General features: G+C 47.0%; 1 protein-coding gene across 2 annotated transcripts in view; it reads right to left on the reverse strand.

The window, feature by feature from the left end:
* Positions 1–1,998: 1,998 nt before the first annotated feature.
* F11R (F11 receptor) overlaps positions 1,999–15,664 on the reverse strand; it is a 38,682-nt gene continuing 25,016 nt past the window's right edge. Inside the window, exons 4-12 of one of the 2 annotated variants that reach the window (XM_025377616.1) lie at positions 7,057–7,125; positions 6,779–6,886; positions 6,401–6,547; positions 5,917–6,119; positions 5,645–5,747; positions 5,409–5,516; positions 5,161–5,173; positions 4,807–4,855; positions 1,999–4,670 (exon numbers count right to left, since the gene is read on the reverse strand). In XM_025377616.1, the coding sequence (XP_025233401.1) occupies positions 4,635–4,670; positions 4,807–4,855; positions 5,161–5,173; positions 5,409–5,516; positions 5,645–5,747; positions 5,917–6,119; positions 6,401–6,547; positions 6,779–6,886; positions 7,057–7,125 (836 nt within the window). In that variant the 3' untranslated portion in view covers positions 1,999–4,634. The remainder of the gene's footprint in view (positions 4,671–4,806; positions 4,856–5,160; positions 5,174–5,408; positions 5,517–5,644; positions 5,748–5,916; positions 6,120–6,400; positions 6,548–6,778; positions 6,887–7,056; positions 7,126–15,664) is intronic. The other variant, XM_025377625.1, reaches the window with a different exon arrangement.

Genomic DNA, 15,664 nt, shown 5'->3' on the forward strand with positions numbered 1-15,664 from the left:
TCCGGCCCCAGCATTACTTTTAATGTTCTCTCTCCTCAAACCCACATACCCACCTCTACAAAAAATGTTAACTTCTGTTTCCAGCTCCTCCTCCTGCATTATTTTCCATTCTGGGTCACTGAGCAGGATATAGGTTACCCAACCTCCCCTCCCCAGGATCTTAATCCCAGACCTACCATTTGCCTAGGACTGGTTGTGTGAACTTAGGCAAATTCCTTAGCATTTCTCTGCCTCTCTTCCCATCTGAGAAACAGAGATAGTAATAATACCTAGTAAATAAGTTAGCGGATGATAGTAGTAAGAAAAAATGGGCTGGGCACGATGGCTCATGCCTGTAATCCCAGCACTTTGGAAGGCTGAGGTGGGTGGATCACAAGATCAGGAGTTCAAGACCAGTCTGGCCAACATGGTGAAACCCCATCTCCACTAAAACTACAAAAAAAAATTATCCGGGCGTGGTGGCAGGTGCCTGTAATCCCAGCTGCTCGGGAGGCTGAGGCAGGAGAATCGCTTGAACTCAGAGCGCGAGGCTGCAGTGAGCTGAGATCGTGCCACTGCACTCCAGCCTGGGTGACAGAGTAAGATTCAGTCTAAAAAAAGAAAAAAAAAGTTCCATTTCATATCAGATTTTCATAGCTAGTACCAGAAAAGGGGTAATAAGCTGGAAAAGCTAAAGAATTGGATATTTTTAATGTAAATTGTTTTTCTTCATTTGTCTACCTTATTAAGCTGTCTTCATGTACCAAGAAACATACTGTCCCCTCATTCAGAAACAGACTAACTCCATTTTCCTCCACTATCCCCTCCCCTATCCCTGTCCTTGATCTGTAGATCCTGTTAAGACAGGAAAAACAATGTTGGTCAAAGGGTACACGCTTTCAGTTACAAGATTAACAAGTTCTGAATATGTAAGATAGAACATGGGAGGTGATGTGGCTGGGTGCGGTGACTCATGCCTGTAATCCCAGCACTTTGGGAGGCCGAGGCGGGCGGATCACGAGGTCAAGAGATCGAGATCAGGCCGGGCGCGGTGGCTCAAGCCTGTAATCCCAGCACTTTGGGAGGCCGAGACGGGTGGATCACGAGGTCAGGAGATCGAGACCATCCTGGCTAACACGGTGAAACCCCGTCTCCACTAAAAAATACAAAAACCTAGCCGGGCGAAGTGGCGGGCGCCTGTAGTCCCAGCTACTCGGGAGGCTGAGGCCGGAGAATGGCGTGAACCTGGGAGGCGGAGCTTGCAGTGAGCTGAGATCTGGCCACGGCACTCCAGCCTGGGCGACAGAGCAAGACTCCGTCTCAAAAAAAAAAAAAAAAAAAAAAAAGAGATCGAGATCATCCTGGCCAACACAGTGAAACCCCGTCTCTACTAAAAATACAAAAACTAGCTGGGCATGGTGGCGCATGCCTGTACTCCCAGCTACTCGGGCGGCTGAGGCAAGAGAACTGCTTGAACCCAGGAGGTGGAAGTTGCAGTGAGCCAAGGTCGCACCATTGCACTCCAGCCTGGCAACAGAGCAAGACTCCGTCACGAAAACAAAAACAAAACCAAAACAAACAAACAAAAAAAAACATGGGAGGTGATGTATGTGTTAATTGACCATGGCAATCATTACACAAATGTATATGCATATCAAACCATGTTGTATACTCTGAAGAAAATTTAAAAACGACAGGAACAACAAACACATCCTTAACACTCAATCATTTTATCCCAGAGTATGCTGAGTTCATGTCTCAGGGGAAACACCAAAATCCATGGAACTGCTCTCATTTTCTATCTCCTAAATGTCACTTTAACATAGGAAATGTCCATTTTGGGGTTACTCGCATTCAAACACAGGCCAATGAAAAAAGCTAAATTAAAATGTAATTATCAAGGTAATGGAAAGATATCCTAATCTCTTCATTAACAAGACTATCAGGAATATTTCGAATGTCCAATCACTCTAGGAGTCCCAATTCTCTTAAGGTAAGAACTTCAGGATTTAAACAAACTCAATGTGAAAAATAAACATTTATTACAAAAATTAGTTTTGACATTTTAAAGTGAATGCAGACAAGGTGTTTTCCAGTTCAAAAGGTCTGTTGTAAGCTATAGAAGTAAATTCCAAGGCTGGTAATAACTGACTCATATTCTTCACAAGTGACCTAGACAACAAGGAACCATTCACCTCAAATTCACAGAGCCATGAATCACCTCTGCTTCCCCATGACCTTTTCCATATCCCTTCTACTGTCTCTTCCAACCATGACACAGAACTGAAACATACTTTTAAAATCTCATCCTTGGCTATGCACGGTGGCTCACACCTGTAATCCCACCACTTTGGGAGGCCGAGGCAGGTGGATCAAGAGGTCAGGAGTTTGAGACCAGCTGGACCAACATGGTGAAACCCTGTCTCTACTAAAAATACAAAAATTAGCCAGGCATGGTGGCATGCACCTGTAATCCCAGCTACTCAGGAGACTGAGGCAGGAGAATGGCTTGAACCTGGAAGACGGGTGATCACACCACTGCACTCCAGCCCGGGTGACAGAGTGAGACTCCATCTTAAAAAAAAAAAAAAAAAGAAAAGAAAAGAAAAACTCATCCTTACTGAACCATTTCATAAGCTCTACTTTGTCTAGTTGGATTTCATTTCTTCTGGAAAATTTATTTTTTATTGGCATGTGACCCTTAACCGATGGCTTCATTAGCATTTTGTTTTTCTTTTTGGATCCTTAATAGAAAACTCAGTTGTTAAGGATTTCCAAATAGGATAGGGCAAAGTGGCACTCAGTATATCCTCCACAGAAAGAAAGAAGCAAAATCAAGCCAAGAGGGCCCTTTATTTGTCCTCTTGCTAAGTTAATAGACTGGTGGGATGGTGGTAGATGCAGAAACAAAAATGTAAGGGCAAAGGGTCCAAATGGGGAGGAGGAAAGCAATGATAGCCAGGCCTGTCCTGCCCATTCGCATTTATTCACATGCAGACCACCCATGATCTGGTCTTCAAATTTCTTCTGAACTCCACCCCACTAAATATAGTAGCAGTTACTACTTTAAACTACTACTAAAGCACTTGTTCTCCAAATGACCTGAGAAATCTCCCCGCCTCAGCTCTGGGACAGTAGTTCCTACAGCCATAGGGAGGTCTGTTAATGTACCTGGCTGGACAGGGGGTACAAGAGTAAGTACTTTCTCCTCTCACTTGGTGGAAGAGGCCAAGGAGATTCCCCAAGTACAGCATCAGCTTCACTCTGAGTACCTTCCTCCAGCAAAGGAAGGCCTGGCCACAAGAGGGCTCTGGAATGAGGGCCTGAAATTCAGAAGCTCTGCCTTGAGATAAGAACCCAGAAGGGGCAGGACCAGGCACTGGGAACCAGCCCCAGGTTGCTGGGAAGCAAGGCTTTGAGGCATTTTCCTGTTGTACAAAGGAGCCCAGGAACCCTCAAAGACTTTTTCCCCTACTTACTTCCCACAAAAAGAGCCTTTTATTTCCAGCAACATCCAGCTGATAGAAACACATAGAAATACAATCTCACCAAAGAGCTAAGAAGCCCTCCAACACATGCCCAATTTCAGCATACAGCTAAGACCGCACAACACATACACAGGCTCAACAAAGAGCTAAGACCACTACACACATCTCCATAGCACCACGAGCACATCTCAAAAGGGTCTGTCCAATAGTTCCAGCCAAGGGAAGGGTGATGGCCTGAGCCACCAGCTCCAGCTTTCTTTTCTATTCTTTCTTTCCCTTTTTTTTTTTTTTTTTTTTTTTTTTTTGAGATAGAGTTTCGCTTTTGTTACCAGGCTCCGGAGCAGCTGGGATTACAGGCATGTACCACCATGCCTGGCTCATTTTGTATTTTTAGTAGGGTTTCTCCATGTTGGTCAGACTGATTTTGAACTCCTGACCTCAGATGATCCACCTGCCTCGGCCTCTGGGATTATAGGCGTGAGCCACCACGCCCAGCCTCCAGTTTTCTTTTCTTTAGAGCAGTGGTTTTAAATATTTTTCACTTCACGTTCTCTGAAAATTTACTATGCTCTCCACAACAAGAGCTCCCATTTTCCACAGACACAGTCAATGTCAGTCGGCTTGTATTCAAGAGGAGGACAGGGCAGAGGGACTTCCCATGGGAAGACAGAACAGAGTGGGCCCCAGAGATGGAAGGACCCCAGTGTCATCACCAAACAACCATTTCAGCTGCTCTAGCCTCTAATCCCTACTCTAGAACAGCTGGCCCCGGTCCTCAGTACACAAGGAAAGAGCCCAGAACCAAGCTCAAGATCCCTATTTAAAGATCCCTGCCGGCCAGGTGGGCAGTTGAGTGCAGATTCCTGGGAGCCCCACCATTTTTGCTGTCTGTTTAGAAGGGAAGTCAATGGCATACCCAGGATTCCTGCCTGATCCCTCATAGAAATGGGGAATAAACACTTTAAACAAGTAGGAAAGGAAGGGAGAGAATGAAGGAGGAAGGGGCACATAGTTGACATTATTAAAAACACATCCGAAGAAGTAGGGGGCCGTGTGGGGTGTAGAAGACAAATAAGGCATCCTGTGAAACTACAGACATCAGGGGCCAGAGTCCGGTAGCACCTGAGTGAGGCAAGTGCAGATGACAGGCGGTGAGCCCGACCAGGCTCACACCAGGAATGACGAGGTCTGTTTGAATTCCCCCTGCAGAAATAAAACATCCGGTCAACTCTCAATAGTCTTCTTTAGCTGATAATCCCCAAAACACATAAACATGGACTAGAAATCTCCTCACTCCAGCCCCAGGTAGCCCACCCCTGCCCAGGGCAGGCATACTCACTTCACTTCGAGCACTAGGCTGGCTGTAAATCACCTTCTTACTCGAAGACCTGTGAACAAGCCAGAAGACAGAGACACTCAGCCACCTAGGTGCTTATTACCTCTCCTTGCCAACTTTAAAGGCCAGAACCGAGAATGCTACAGAAGCACAGAGTGCGCAGCAGAAAGGCATGGGTGGGGGGAAACAGGACAGGCCCAGGGCCAAAGGCACAGAGAAAGGGCTGGATATCCAGATGCCTTCCCTCCAAACTGGTTGCTTCTGCCTTCAACCCATTCCCCCGGGCCCACTTCAGCTTCAAACGGCATGCATCCATGCTCTCAAACTTGGAGAACCCCAGGACAGCACCTCACTCACCCTTTCTTTGTTCCTGAAAGAGAAGAAATGGGATCATGAGTGACAGCAGGACAGAAGACAGCATGGCTTGGGAAGATGGAGGGGCAGGCCCCCAGCTCTTGGTGTGTGTTAGATGGGTGATCAGTGTTCCTCAGGGGACAACACCCACACACATGAGCACAGTATCAGGGTCAGTACTCAGATGACACCCATGCCAGGCCCTGGGATGGGGGCAGTACAAAGGAGAGCCTCTGGGGGCAGATACTTACTGTCAAAGTGGCCTCGGCTATAGGCAAACCAGATGCCAAAAATCAAGATTCCCAGGAGAATCAGGGTTACAAGGACAGCTGCCACGATGACCCCCACATTCCGCTCCACTGTGAGACACAAATGAGAAGTCAAGCACCAGGATACTCACTCACGGTACCAACAGGATCACCAATGGCAGGATGAAAAGCAGACGCCGATCCCCACCCCAGGTCTGGGCTCAAGCCCTAACTCTCACCAGCTTCCATGCGCACAGCATTTGATGTCATGGGTGTCCCATACCCATTCCGTGCCTCACAGCTATATTCTCCAGTATCAGAGGCTGACAGGGGATCAAAGACCTGAGGGAGGAAAACAAATTGGCTTCCTGCTTAAAGAAGCAAAATAGCCATTTTTTAATGTCTCCTGACGCCAATCCCAAGTTCACCCTGCTGCCTGTTCTTCCTCCCACTTTTTGGGGTTCTATAACTGCATGCCCCCACACATCTTTCACCACCACCCCATCCATACCAGCTCTCCTGTTGTGGGATTCAGGACATAGGAAGAGTTGCTGAAGGCACGGGTACTCTTGGGATTCGTAGGCATCACAATCCCATCTTTGAACCAGGTGTATTCAGAAGGTGGGGAACCATCTTTTTCTGAGCATGTCAGCACTGCCCGGTTCCCAATGGTGGCAGAGGAGGGGATGCTAACTGTAGGCTTGGATGGAGGCACTGTGGAAGAGAAAGACAGAAGGTGCTGAGTACAGGGTGGGGGCTGCTTGAGTCTAAGTAACCAACTAGAATGGTACCCCCATCTACTCAGCTCAAGCCTCCCACCCTCACCATGCCCCTGGTTGCCACCTAACCAGGGCTTATCCCCTCTCTGGCAGCTCCGGGACTCTGAATAGCCCCACCTGTGGGCATTCTCACCATCAAAGAGCTCCAAAGCTCAGCAGAGCCTGCTATGGGAAGTAACTAACTCCAGGCCCACCCAGAAGATATGTGGCACATACCAAGCACGATGAGCTTGACCTTGACCTCCGCATAGTTGTTGCCGCCTTCCTCAGAGACCATACAAGTATATGTCCCGGTGTCCTCCCGTGTCACGGACTTGAAGGTGATACCACTTGGCAAGAAGGTCACTCGGTCCTCATAGGAAGCTACCACAAGAGGAGGCAAGGGCGAGGACAGAGTGAACTGGAGAGCTAAGGGAAGCTGATGAAGGGGGCATCCAAGGTACGCAAGTGCTCTCCTCTTCCCTCAGAAAGGGGAGTGGGAAGGCCATGAGGACTTGAGCCCCTGAGATAAGGGCACAAAGCCTGGATCGTAGAATCCAGGCATGATAACCCCTCCACAACCTAGGCAATCAGGAAGGAGGAGAAGCAACTCACCTGTGATCTTGTTATTATAGCAAACGAGTTTGGTGGTGTCTCCTTGGTCAAACTTCCACTCCACACGGGGAGAAGAAAAGCCCGAGTAGGCACAGGACAACTTCACAGCTGCAGACAGGGTCAAAATGAGCCGGAGGAGGAATCAGCAGCAAATACACGAGATGGGGAACAGCCCTAAACTGCAGGCTGGGCTGGGTGCTCTCTAGGTCCCCAGACGGCCGGCAACTACTCACCCTCACACCCTCCAGAGCCACCCTCCACAGCCCCTCCCAACTCACGATTATTCTCAGGAATTCTGACTTCAGGTTCAGAAGAGTGCACTGTAACACTGCCCAATGCCAGGGAGCCTGAGGAGAAAGAAAGAGGTGGGCCCTGTCAGGAGTGAGCAGAGAAATGCCAGGAAGAGGGAGACACAGACCCAGCAGACAGGGCTTCTCCACTCACAGACCCTAAGCGGAAGGGATTCCAGACTCATGCTCCTCCTGACTCTCACACTTTGTCACCATGATCCTAAATGTCTTCTTTAAGTGCTTTTTGCTACAATTGCAGGCTAATACTTCTTTTACCAATGGAAATCTCTCAAATGCAGCTTCTTTTGCTTCTAATTTTTCTCCCTGTGACTCCCAATAATCTAATTAGATTTCTACTAGTCCAAGGGCAGCTTCCAGAATGACATTTCACCGTTCAGAGAAAGCTTCTCAACAAATGATTGCAGCCACTTGTCAAGACAATCCTGGAAGGAAGCCAGCAGGGCTGGAGGCAAGGGATGGAAGGGAAGGGCAGAGCCATAATGAGGATAATAATAATACTCGACATTTGTGGAGCATGTGGTGCTTTTTAAAGTGTTTTTGCATACATTATGACACGTTGCATCATTTGATCCTGGAAACAAGCATGACAGATTGGCAAGATGTGTATTATTATCCCGAGTTTACATGAGGAATTAAGAGTACAAGAAGTAAATGTGCCTAATGTCATACAGCTGGGGCCAGGCCCGGTGACTCAGGCCTGTAAACCCAGCACTTTGGGAGGCCAAGGTGGGGAGGTTATGAGGTCAGGAGTTCGAGACCAGCCTGGCCAATATGGTGAAACCCCATCTCTACCAATAATACAAAAATTAGCCGGGTGTGGTGGCACGCCTGTAGTCTGTTACTTGGGAGGCTGAGGCAGAAGAATCGCTTGAACCAGGGAGGCAGAGGTTGCAGTGAGCCGAGATCATGCCACTGCCCTCCAGCCTGGGCAACACAGCGAGACTCAATCAAAAAAAAAAAAAAAAATCACACAACTGGTTCTAAGGTGAAGCTGGCACTAGAAGTGGGTTCAGATCACCTCACTAGAATATTCTACTCGCCAAACGGAGAAAGAAAAGGTAGTGTGTGCTGGGTGGAGGGAGGGAGGAGCAAAGAGGCTAATTAAGTAATATGGGGGAGGTGCATCAGGGTTCACGGGAGGGACCCACAAAGGTCAAATTAAGAAGCAGTGACTAGGGATTCTGGGACCACACGGTGCAGCTACAAACCTGCACTTACACAATTATTCTCATTCACGTTTTCAAAGTCAAATTCATGAAATATCCTTTTATTCATAGCTTCAAGTCAGGACCCTGTCTTAGATAAATGTAGAATTCAAACACATTTGTTGAATTCAAGTACATTTTTCCTTTACTTAATTATGCATATAACTGAATATGGTCTCTTGACCTCTGAGATTCCCCTTCCTCTCTGAAATATGAAACAGATGTGCTCTAAAGTCCTTTAGGTTCCTTTTTAATTTTGGCATTGATGTTTAGACAATGTCTGTATACATGTATTTCAATCTGACATAATACTACTATGGGCCGGGCACAGTGGTTCACGCCTGTAATCCCAGCACTTTGGGAGCCCGAGGCAGGTGGATCACGAGGTCAGGAGATCGAGACCATCCTGGCTAACACGGTGAAACCCCATCTCTACCAAAAAAAATACAAAAAATTAGCCGAGCGTGGTGGTGGGCACCTGTGGTTCCAGCTACTCAGGAGGCTGAGGCAAGAGAATGGTGTGAACCCAGGAGGCAGAGCTTGCAGTGAGTCGAGATCACACCACTGCACTCCAGCCTGGGCGACAGAGCCAGACTCTGTCTCAAATAAATAAATAAATAAAACAACTGTATTTTTAAAAAAATAACACTATGAATTAGTCCAGATAAGTATTCTGTCTCCCACTTTATAGATGAGAGACTCAAGATATAGGTTACTCCTATATCCTTTTTTTTCTCTTATTATACTTTTTTTTTTTTCCTAAGACGGAGTTTCACTCCTGTTGCCCAGGCTGGAGTGCAATGGCGCTATCTCAGCTCACTGCAGCCTCTGCCTCCCAGGTTCAAGTGATTCTCCTCAGCTTCCCAAACACTGGGATTATAGGCACTTGCCACCACACCGGCTAATTTTTGTACCTTTAGTAGAGATGGGGTTTCGCCATGTTGGCCAGGCTGGTCTCAAACCCCCCCTGCAGCCTCCCAAAGTGCTGGAATTACAGGCGTGAGCCATGGCGACCAGTCTAATTTTTTTTTTTTTTTTTTTCTTGAGACAGAATCTCACTCTGTCGCCCTGGCTGGAATGCAGTGGTGCGATCTCGGTTCACTGCAACCTCTGCCTCCCAGGTTCAAGAGATTCTCCTGCCCCAGCCTCCTGAGTAGCTGGGATTACAGGTGCCCACCACTACACCAAGCAAGTTCTAACTAGTTTTTTGTATTATTATTATTTTTTAAGATGGAGTTTCGCTCTAGTTGCCCAGACCAGAGTACAATGGCGTGATCTGGACTCAACACAGCCTCCACCTCCCAGGTTCAGGAGATTCTCCTGCCTCTACCTCCCTAGCAGCTAGGATTACAGGTATGCGCCACCATGCCCGGCTAATTTTGTATTTTTAGTAGAGACGGGGTTTCTCCATGTTGGTCAGGCTGGTCTCGAACTCCTGACCTCTGGTGATCCACCCGCCTTGGCCTCGCAAAATGCTGGGATTACAAGCGTGAGCCACCACGCCTGGCAATTTTTTGTATTTTTAGTAGAAACAGGGTTTCACCATGTTGGCCAGGCTGGATTTTTTTTTTTTTAAGAGCTAGGGTTTTGCTACATTGCCCAGGTTGGTCTAGAAATCCTGGCCTCAAGCAGTTCTCCTGCCTTGGCCTCCCAAAGTGCTGGGATTACAGATGTGAACCATCACGCCTAGCCATATAGCATGATTTTCAAAAAAGAAGGGTATAGGCTGGACATGGTAGGTCACATCTGTAACCCCAGCACTTTGGGAGGCCAAAGAGGGCAGATCACTTGAGGTCAAGAGTTTGAGACCAGCCTGGCCAACATGGTGGCCAGGTGGCACGTGCCACCATGCCTGGCTAATTTTTTGTATTTTTAGTAGAAACAAGATTTCACCATGTTGGCCAGGCTGGTCTCAAACTCCTGACCTCAAGTGATCCACCTGCCTCGGCCTCCCAAAGTGCTGTGATTATAGGCCTAAGCCACCACACCCCACCTGCCCAGCTAACTTTTACAATTTTTTTGTAGAGACCAGGTCCCACTATGTTACCCAGGCTGGTCTCAAATTCCTGAACTCAAGCAACTCTCCTGCCTTGGTGTCCCAAAGTGCTAGGATTACAGGCGTGAGCCACCATGCCTGTGGAAGTCTCTTACTCAACTCTCATTAAGAATGCTATTTGGCTGGGTGTGGCAGCTTAACAGCCTGTAATCCCAGCAGTTTCAGAGGCTGAGGCGAGCAGGTCATAAGGTCAGGAGTTTGAGACCAGTCTGGCCAATACGGCGAAACCCCATCTCTACTAAAAATACAAAAATTATCAGGGCATGGTGGCAGGCACCTGTAATCCCAACTACTCAGGAGGCTGAGGCAGGAGAATCGCTTGAACCTGGGAGGCAGAGGTTGCCGTGAGCCAAGATCGCACCGCTGCACTCCAGCCTGGGTAACACAGCAAGACTTGGTCTCAGAAAAAAAAAAAAAAAAGGGGTGGGGGCACTTCTGTTCCAAAGCTGTCTGTGGGATAGGCTGAAGTCTCACCGGGACTACAACGCAAACTTGGCCTCTCCCTCTGTCCAATCTTGCTTCCTTCCCCTCCTTTCCATGGGCGTGGATCCCAAGTGCACCCCCTAATAAATGTCTTGTATGATTATTGACATCTCAGAGTCAGCTTCCCAAGAACCCAACCTATGGGTTGGGTTATTAGCAGCATCTAATTAGACTAAAAACTAGCCTTTGAAATCAACACACATATACACACAAATCACAACATATGAATTTTATGGTTGTTCCTCCACCACTTCTGGGTTTAGCTAAAGTTCTTTGTTGAGTCCTCTCAGATCATCACATTCACACCACATATATACACAAACACATTGGGCTACAGGCACATTATCCTTTTCTTCATTAATCCTCACTGCCATCACCTGGTCTGGGCTTCTGTTCTTTTGTTTCGAATACATGAACCTCCGCCTTAGTGTCCTCCCACCCACCTCTGTTGCAGGATTAACTATATCTGCCTGTGGCCTAACTGTGCCAATTCTCCCAAGGTCTACTGTGATGGCCTATCACATCATGAGTCAAGGCCGGCCTTACCACCATGCCTTTCCCATTCACCAGAGGACACCTCAGCCATTCTGGTCCACATTCCCCTTCTCGTTCTTGAACAGGCCCCTGGAACCAGACTGCCTGCATTCAAATCCCAGCTCTGGGCTGGGCGCAGTGGCTCACGCCTGTAATCCCAGCACTTTGGGAGGCAAAGCAGGTGGATCACCTGAGGTCAGGAGTTCGAGACCAATCTGGCCAATATGGCAAAAATCCATCTCTACTAAAAATATATATATATATAAATTAGCCGGATGTGGTGGCACACGCCTGTAATCCCAGCTACTTGGGAGGCTGAGGCAGGAGAATCGCTTGAACCTGGGAAGCAGAGGTTGCATTAAGCTGAGATCGTGCCATTGCACTCCAGCCTGAACAAGAAGAAACTCCGTCTAAAGGCCAGGCACAGTGGCTCATGCTTGTAATCCCAGCACTTTGGGAGGCCAAGGCGGGTGGATCACCTGAGGTGGGGAGTTCGAGACCAGCTTGACCAACATGGAGAAACCTCACCTCTACTAAAAATACAAAATTAGCCACGCGTGGTGGCACATGCCTGTAATCCCAGCTACTCAGGAGGCTGGGGCAGGAGAATTGCTTGAACCCAGGAGGCAGAGGTTGCAGTGAGCCAAGATCGCGCCATTGCACTCCAGCCTGGGCAACAACAGAGAAACTCTGTCTTAGAAAAAAAAAAAAAAAAAAAATTTCCCAGCTCTGTTACTTACTAGGTTATGTGACCTGAACAAGCCACTTGGCCTCTTCAAATCTGAGTTTACCCATCTGTAAAATGGGGATAATAACAGTTTCTACATCAAAGGACTGTTTTGAGGACTAACCAAGCTAATACTGTACAAATAAAGTGCTTAGAGCAGTGTCTGAACAGGAAACCCCAAATAAGTATTATATTTTATGATTATCATCTGCTCATAGGCCCTTCTGTACACATACTTCTTTCTGACTTCAATGTTTTCTTCAACAAGACATATAAATAAAGCCTGAAAAGTACCTACTCCAGCCCACCAAACCACATCTCCCCTGTCATTGCAGCTGCCTTGGAAAGGCGGCCCCTTCTCTAGAACCTTCACAGATGGACCAGCAGAGCTAGGAGTTTGCTCTCACTGAATCCAATCTGTATCAGCACACTCACAGTTTCCCTGCCCATCCTCCTCATCTATTTTATATTTTCCCGTGCCTTCTCACAGCCCCCCTTTTGCACTTAACCTTGGGCCCATACATACCATACTGTACACACACATACAAATGTCCTACTGATGTACATGGTAAACCAAAATAGAAGGAAATTCCATCCTTTCCATTGTCAAGTTTAATTTTCTCTAAGTTCACAACAAGAAAAGCCACAAAGTTAAAGGCATCAATAGATTTTTGGCCTGCTCAGGTTTTGGGCCCATGTATAGAAAGTCCATTCTCCGGCCAGGCGCGGTGGCTCATGCCTATAATCCCAGCACTCTGGGGGGCTGAGGCAGGCAGATCACAAGGTCAGGAGATCGAGACCATCCTGGCTAACACAGTAAAACCCCATCTCTACTAAAAATACAAAAAATTAGCCAGGCGTGGTGGCAGGCGCCTGTAGCCCCAGCTACTCGGGAGGCTGAGGCAGGAGAATGTCGTGAACCTGGGAGGTGGAGCTTGCAGTGAGCCAAGATGGCACCACTGTACTTCAGTCTGTGCAACAGAGCGACACCCCTCTCAAAAAACAAAAACAAAAGGAAAGAAAAAAAGAAAGTCCATTCTCCATCCCATTACTGGATGAAGTGCTAGCATTTATTGAGCACATACTGTATTTGAGGCACTGTTGTAAGCATATTATATGTGATATCATTTAATCCCTGCAACAGCCTTTAGAGTTAGGTGATTCTATTGTTATCACCCATATTTACATGGGGAAACTGAGGCCCAGAGTAGCTAAGTAGCTTGGCCAAGGCCACACAGTAAGTGGTAGTGCACATTCACACCAATGCGGTCCAACTGCAGAGGCTATACAATGCTACGCTACACTATACAGCCTTCCTAAAAATGCAAATCTGACATGTCCTTTAAGCTTTTGATGATTCTACATTGCTTATATGATAAAATCCAAATTTTTCTGCAAGCTAAGAAAGTTCCGATAATCCCTATATTCTGCCAAACACCCACCTCCCTCTCTCCCTGCTGGAAGTGCTGGAAGAAAGTTCCAGCACTATCTGACCTTTTGATAAGGTTATCATCTTCATCACCCACTCTACTGTTGCAATTTACCCTCCAGCAATACAAAACTACTTAAAATTCCTAGCAAAGACTGGGCTGTTTCACAATCTCTGCCTTTGCTCATGCTATTTCTGCTATGTGGAACACCCTTTTCCCCTCTTTATCTGGGCAGCAGCATTCATCCACATTATTTTCTGGAAAACGACCTCCCACATGCCTAGTCCACACCATAGCCTCACCTAAGCCTCTTTCCTAGGCTTTAATTATCCCATGCAAAACACTGTCAAAGCAATTCCTACATTATAATGACATCATCTGTGTACAAGTATGTTTCCCATAGTAAACCCCAAGCGAAACGGGACCATGTGTTAATATTCTGAGTATCCCACACTTAGCATAATAAAACTGGTACCAGTTGACATTTAGTAAATGTTTTCTCAGCCTGGGCAACACAGTGAGACCCCCATCTCTACCAAAAAAAAAAAAAAATTAACCAGCTGCAGTCACGCATGCCCACGAATACTGAGGACACTGTAGGATGTAATTCCTGGAAATTACTATGTACCTGAATAATAATAATGAAACAACCGTGGCAAATAGTATTTTCCAAAACAGCCACATCTATCTGTATATTTATCTCCTCCCCCATGCTCTACTTACATTGTGACTGAGGTGGAATCTAAGTTAAGTTTCCTCCCCATGGGCCCAGCGCGGTGGCTCACGCCTATAATCCCAGCACTTTGGGAGGCTGATGTGGGTGGATTGCTTGAGGTCAGGAGTTTAAAACCAGCCAGGCCAACATGATAAAAATTACAAAAATTAGCCAGGCATGGCGCATACCTGTAGTCCCAGCTACTTGGGAGGCTGGAGTACCACTTGAGCCCAGGAGGTGGAGGTTGCAGTGAGCTGAGATCGTGCCACTGTACTCCAGTCTGGATGAAAAAGCAAGACTCTGTCTCAAAAAAAAATGTTTCCAGGCCGGGCGCGGTGGCTCAAGCCTGTAATCCCAGCACTTTGGGAGGCCGAGGCGGGTGGATCACGAGGTCAGGAGATCGAGACCATCCTGGCTAACATGGTGAAACCCCGTCTCTACTAAAAATACAAAAAACTAGCCGGGCGTGGTGGCGGGCGCCTGTAGTCCCAGCTACTCGGAGGCTGAGGCAGGAGAATGGCGTGAACCTGGGAGGCGGAGCTTGCAGTGAGCCGAGATCGCGCCACTGCACTCCAGCCTGGGTGACACAGCGCAAGACTCCGTCTCAAAAAAAAAAAAAAAAAAAATGTTTCCTCCCCATGAATCTGGCAGGGTCTTATGACTGCCAATGGCATAATAGTAGAAGTGGCAAATTATTAAGGTTGGGCCTTACATGCATCTTCTCACTAAATTCTAAAATAAATAAATAAATAAATAAATAAATAAATAAATAAATAAACAACCCTATGAGACAAGTACTATTGAAGTACTATCGTTACCATTTCATTTTACAGATGAATAAACTGAGGCTTAGAACAGTTGACCCAGGCCAGACACAGTGGCTCACACGTGTAATCCCAGAAGTTTGAGAGTCCAAGGCGGGCAGATCACGAGGTCAGGAGTTTGAGACCAGCCTGGCCAACGTGGTGAAACCCCATCTCTACTAAAAATACAAAAATTAGCTGGGCATGGTGGCAGGCGCCTGTAATCCCAGTTACTCGAGAGGCTAAGGCAGGAGAATCACTTGAAGCCGAGAGGTGGAGGTTGCAGTGAGCCAAGATTAAGCCGCTGCACTCCGGCCTAGGTGACAGAGTGAGACTCCGTCTTAAAAAAAAAAAAAAAAAAAAAATCCAAACCATATGGCTACAAATAGCAAGGTAGGAATCTTAACCCAACTCTGCCTGATTTTGAGGCTCTAAAACTATTATGCTATATGTAACTTTATTGGACAAGCAAGGAAATCCCATGTATCTTTCAAGATTCTGTTCAAATGTCCATTGATCTGTTATACCTTTCCTCAGTCAAAATTAATCTCACCCCAATTTCTAGGCATATCACCTAAGAAAACAATCAAAGGTAGGCACAGTAGCTCATGCCTATAATCCC

Source organism: Theropithecus gelada, chromosome 1, assembly GCF_003255815.1.
Source record: "Theropithecus gelada isolate Dixy chromosome 1, Tgel_1.0, whole genome shotgun sequence".
NCBI lineage: Eukaryota > Metazoa > Chordata > Mammalia > Primates > Cercopithecidae > Theropithecus > Theropithecus gelada.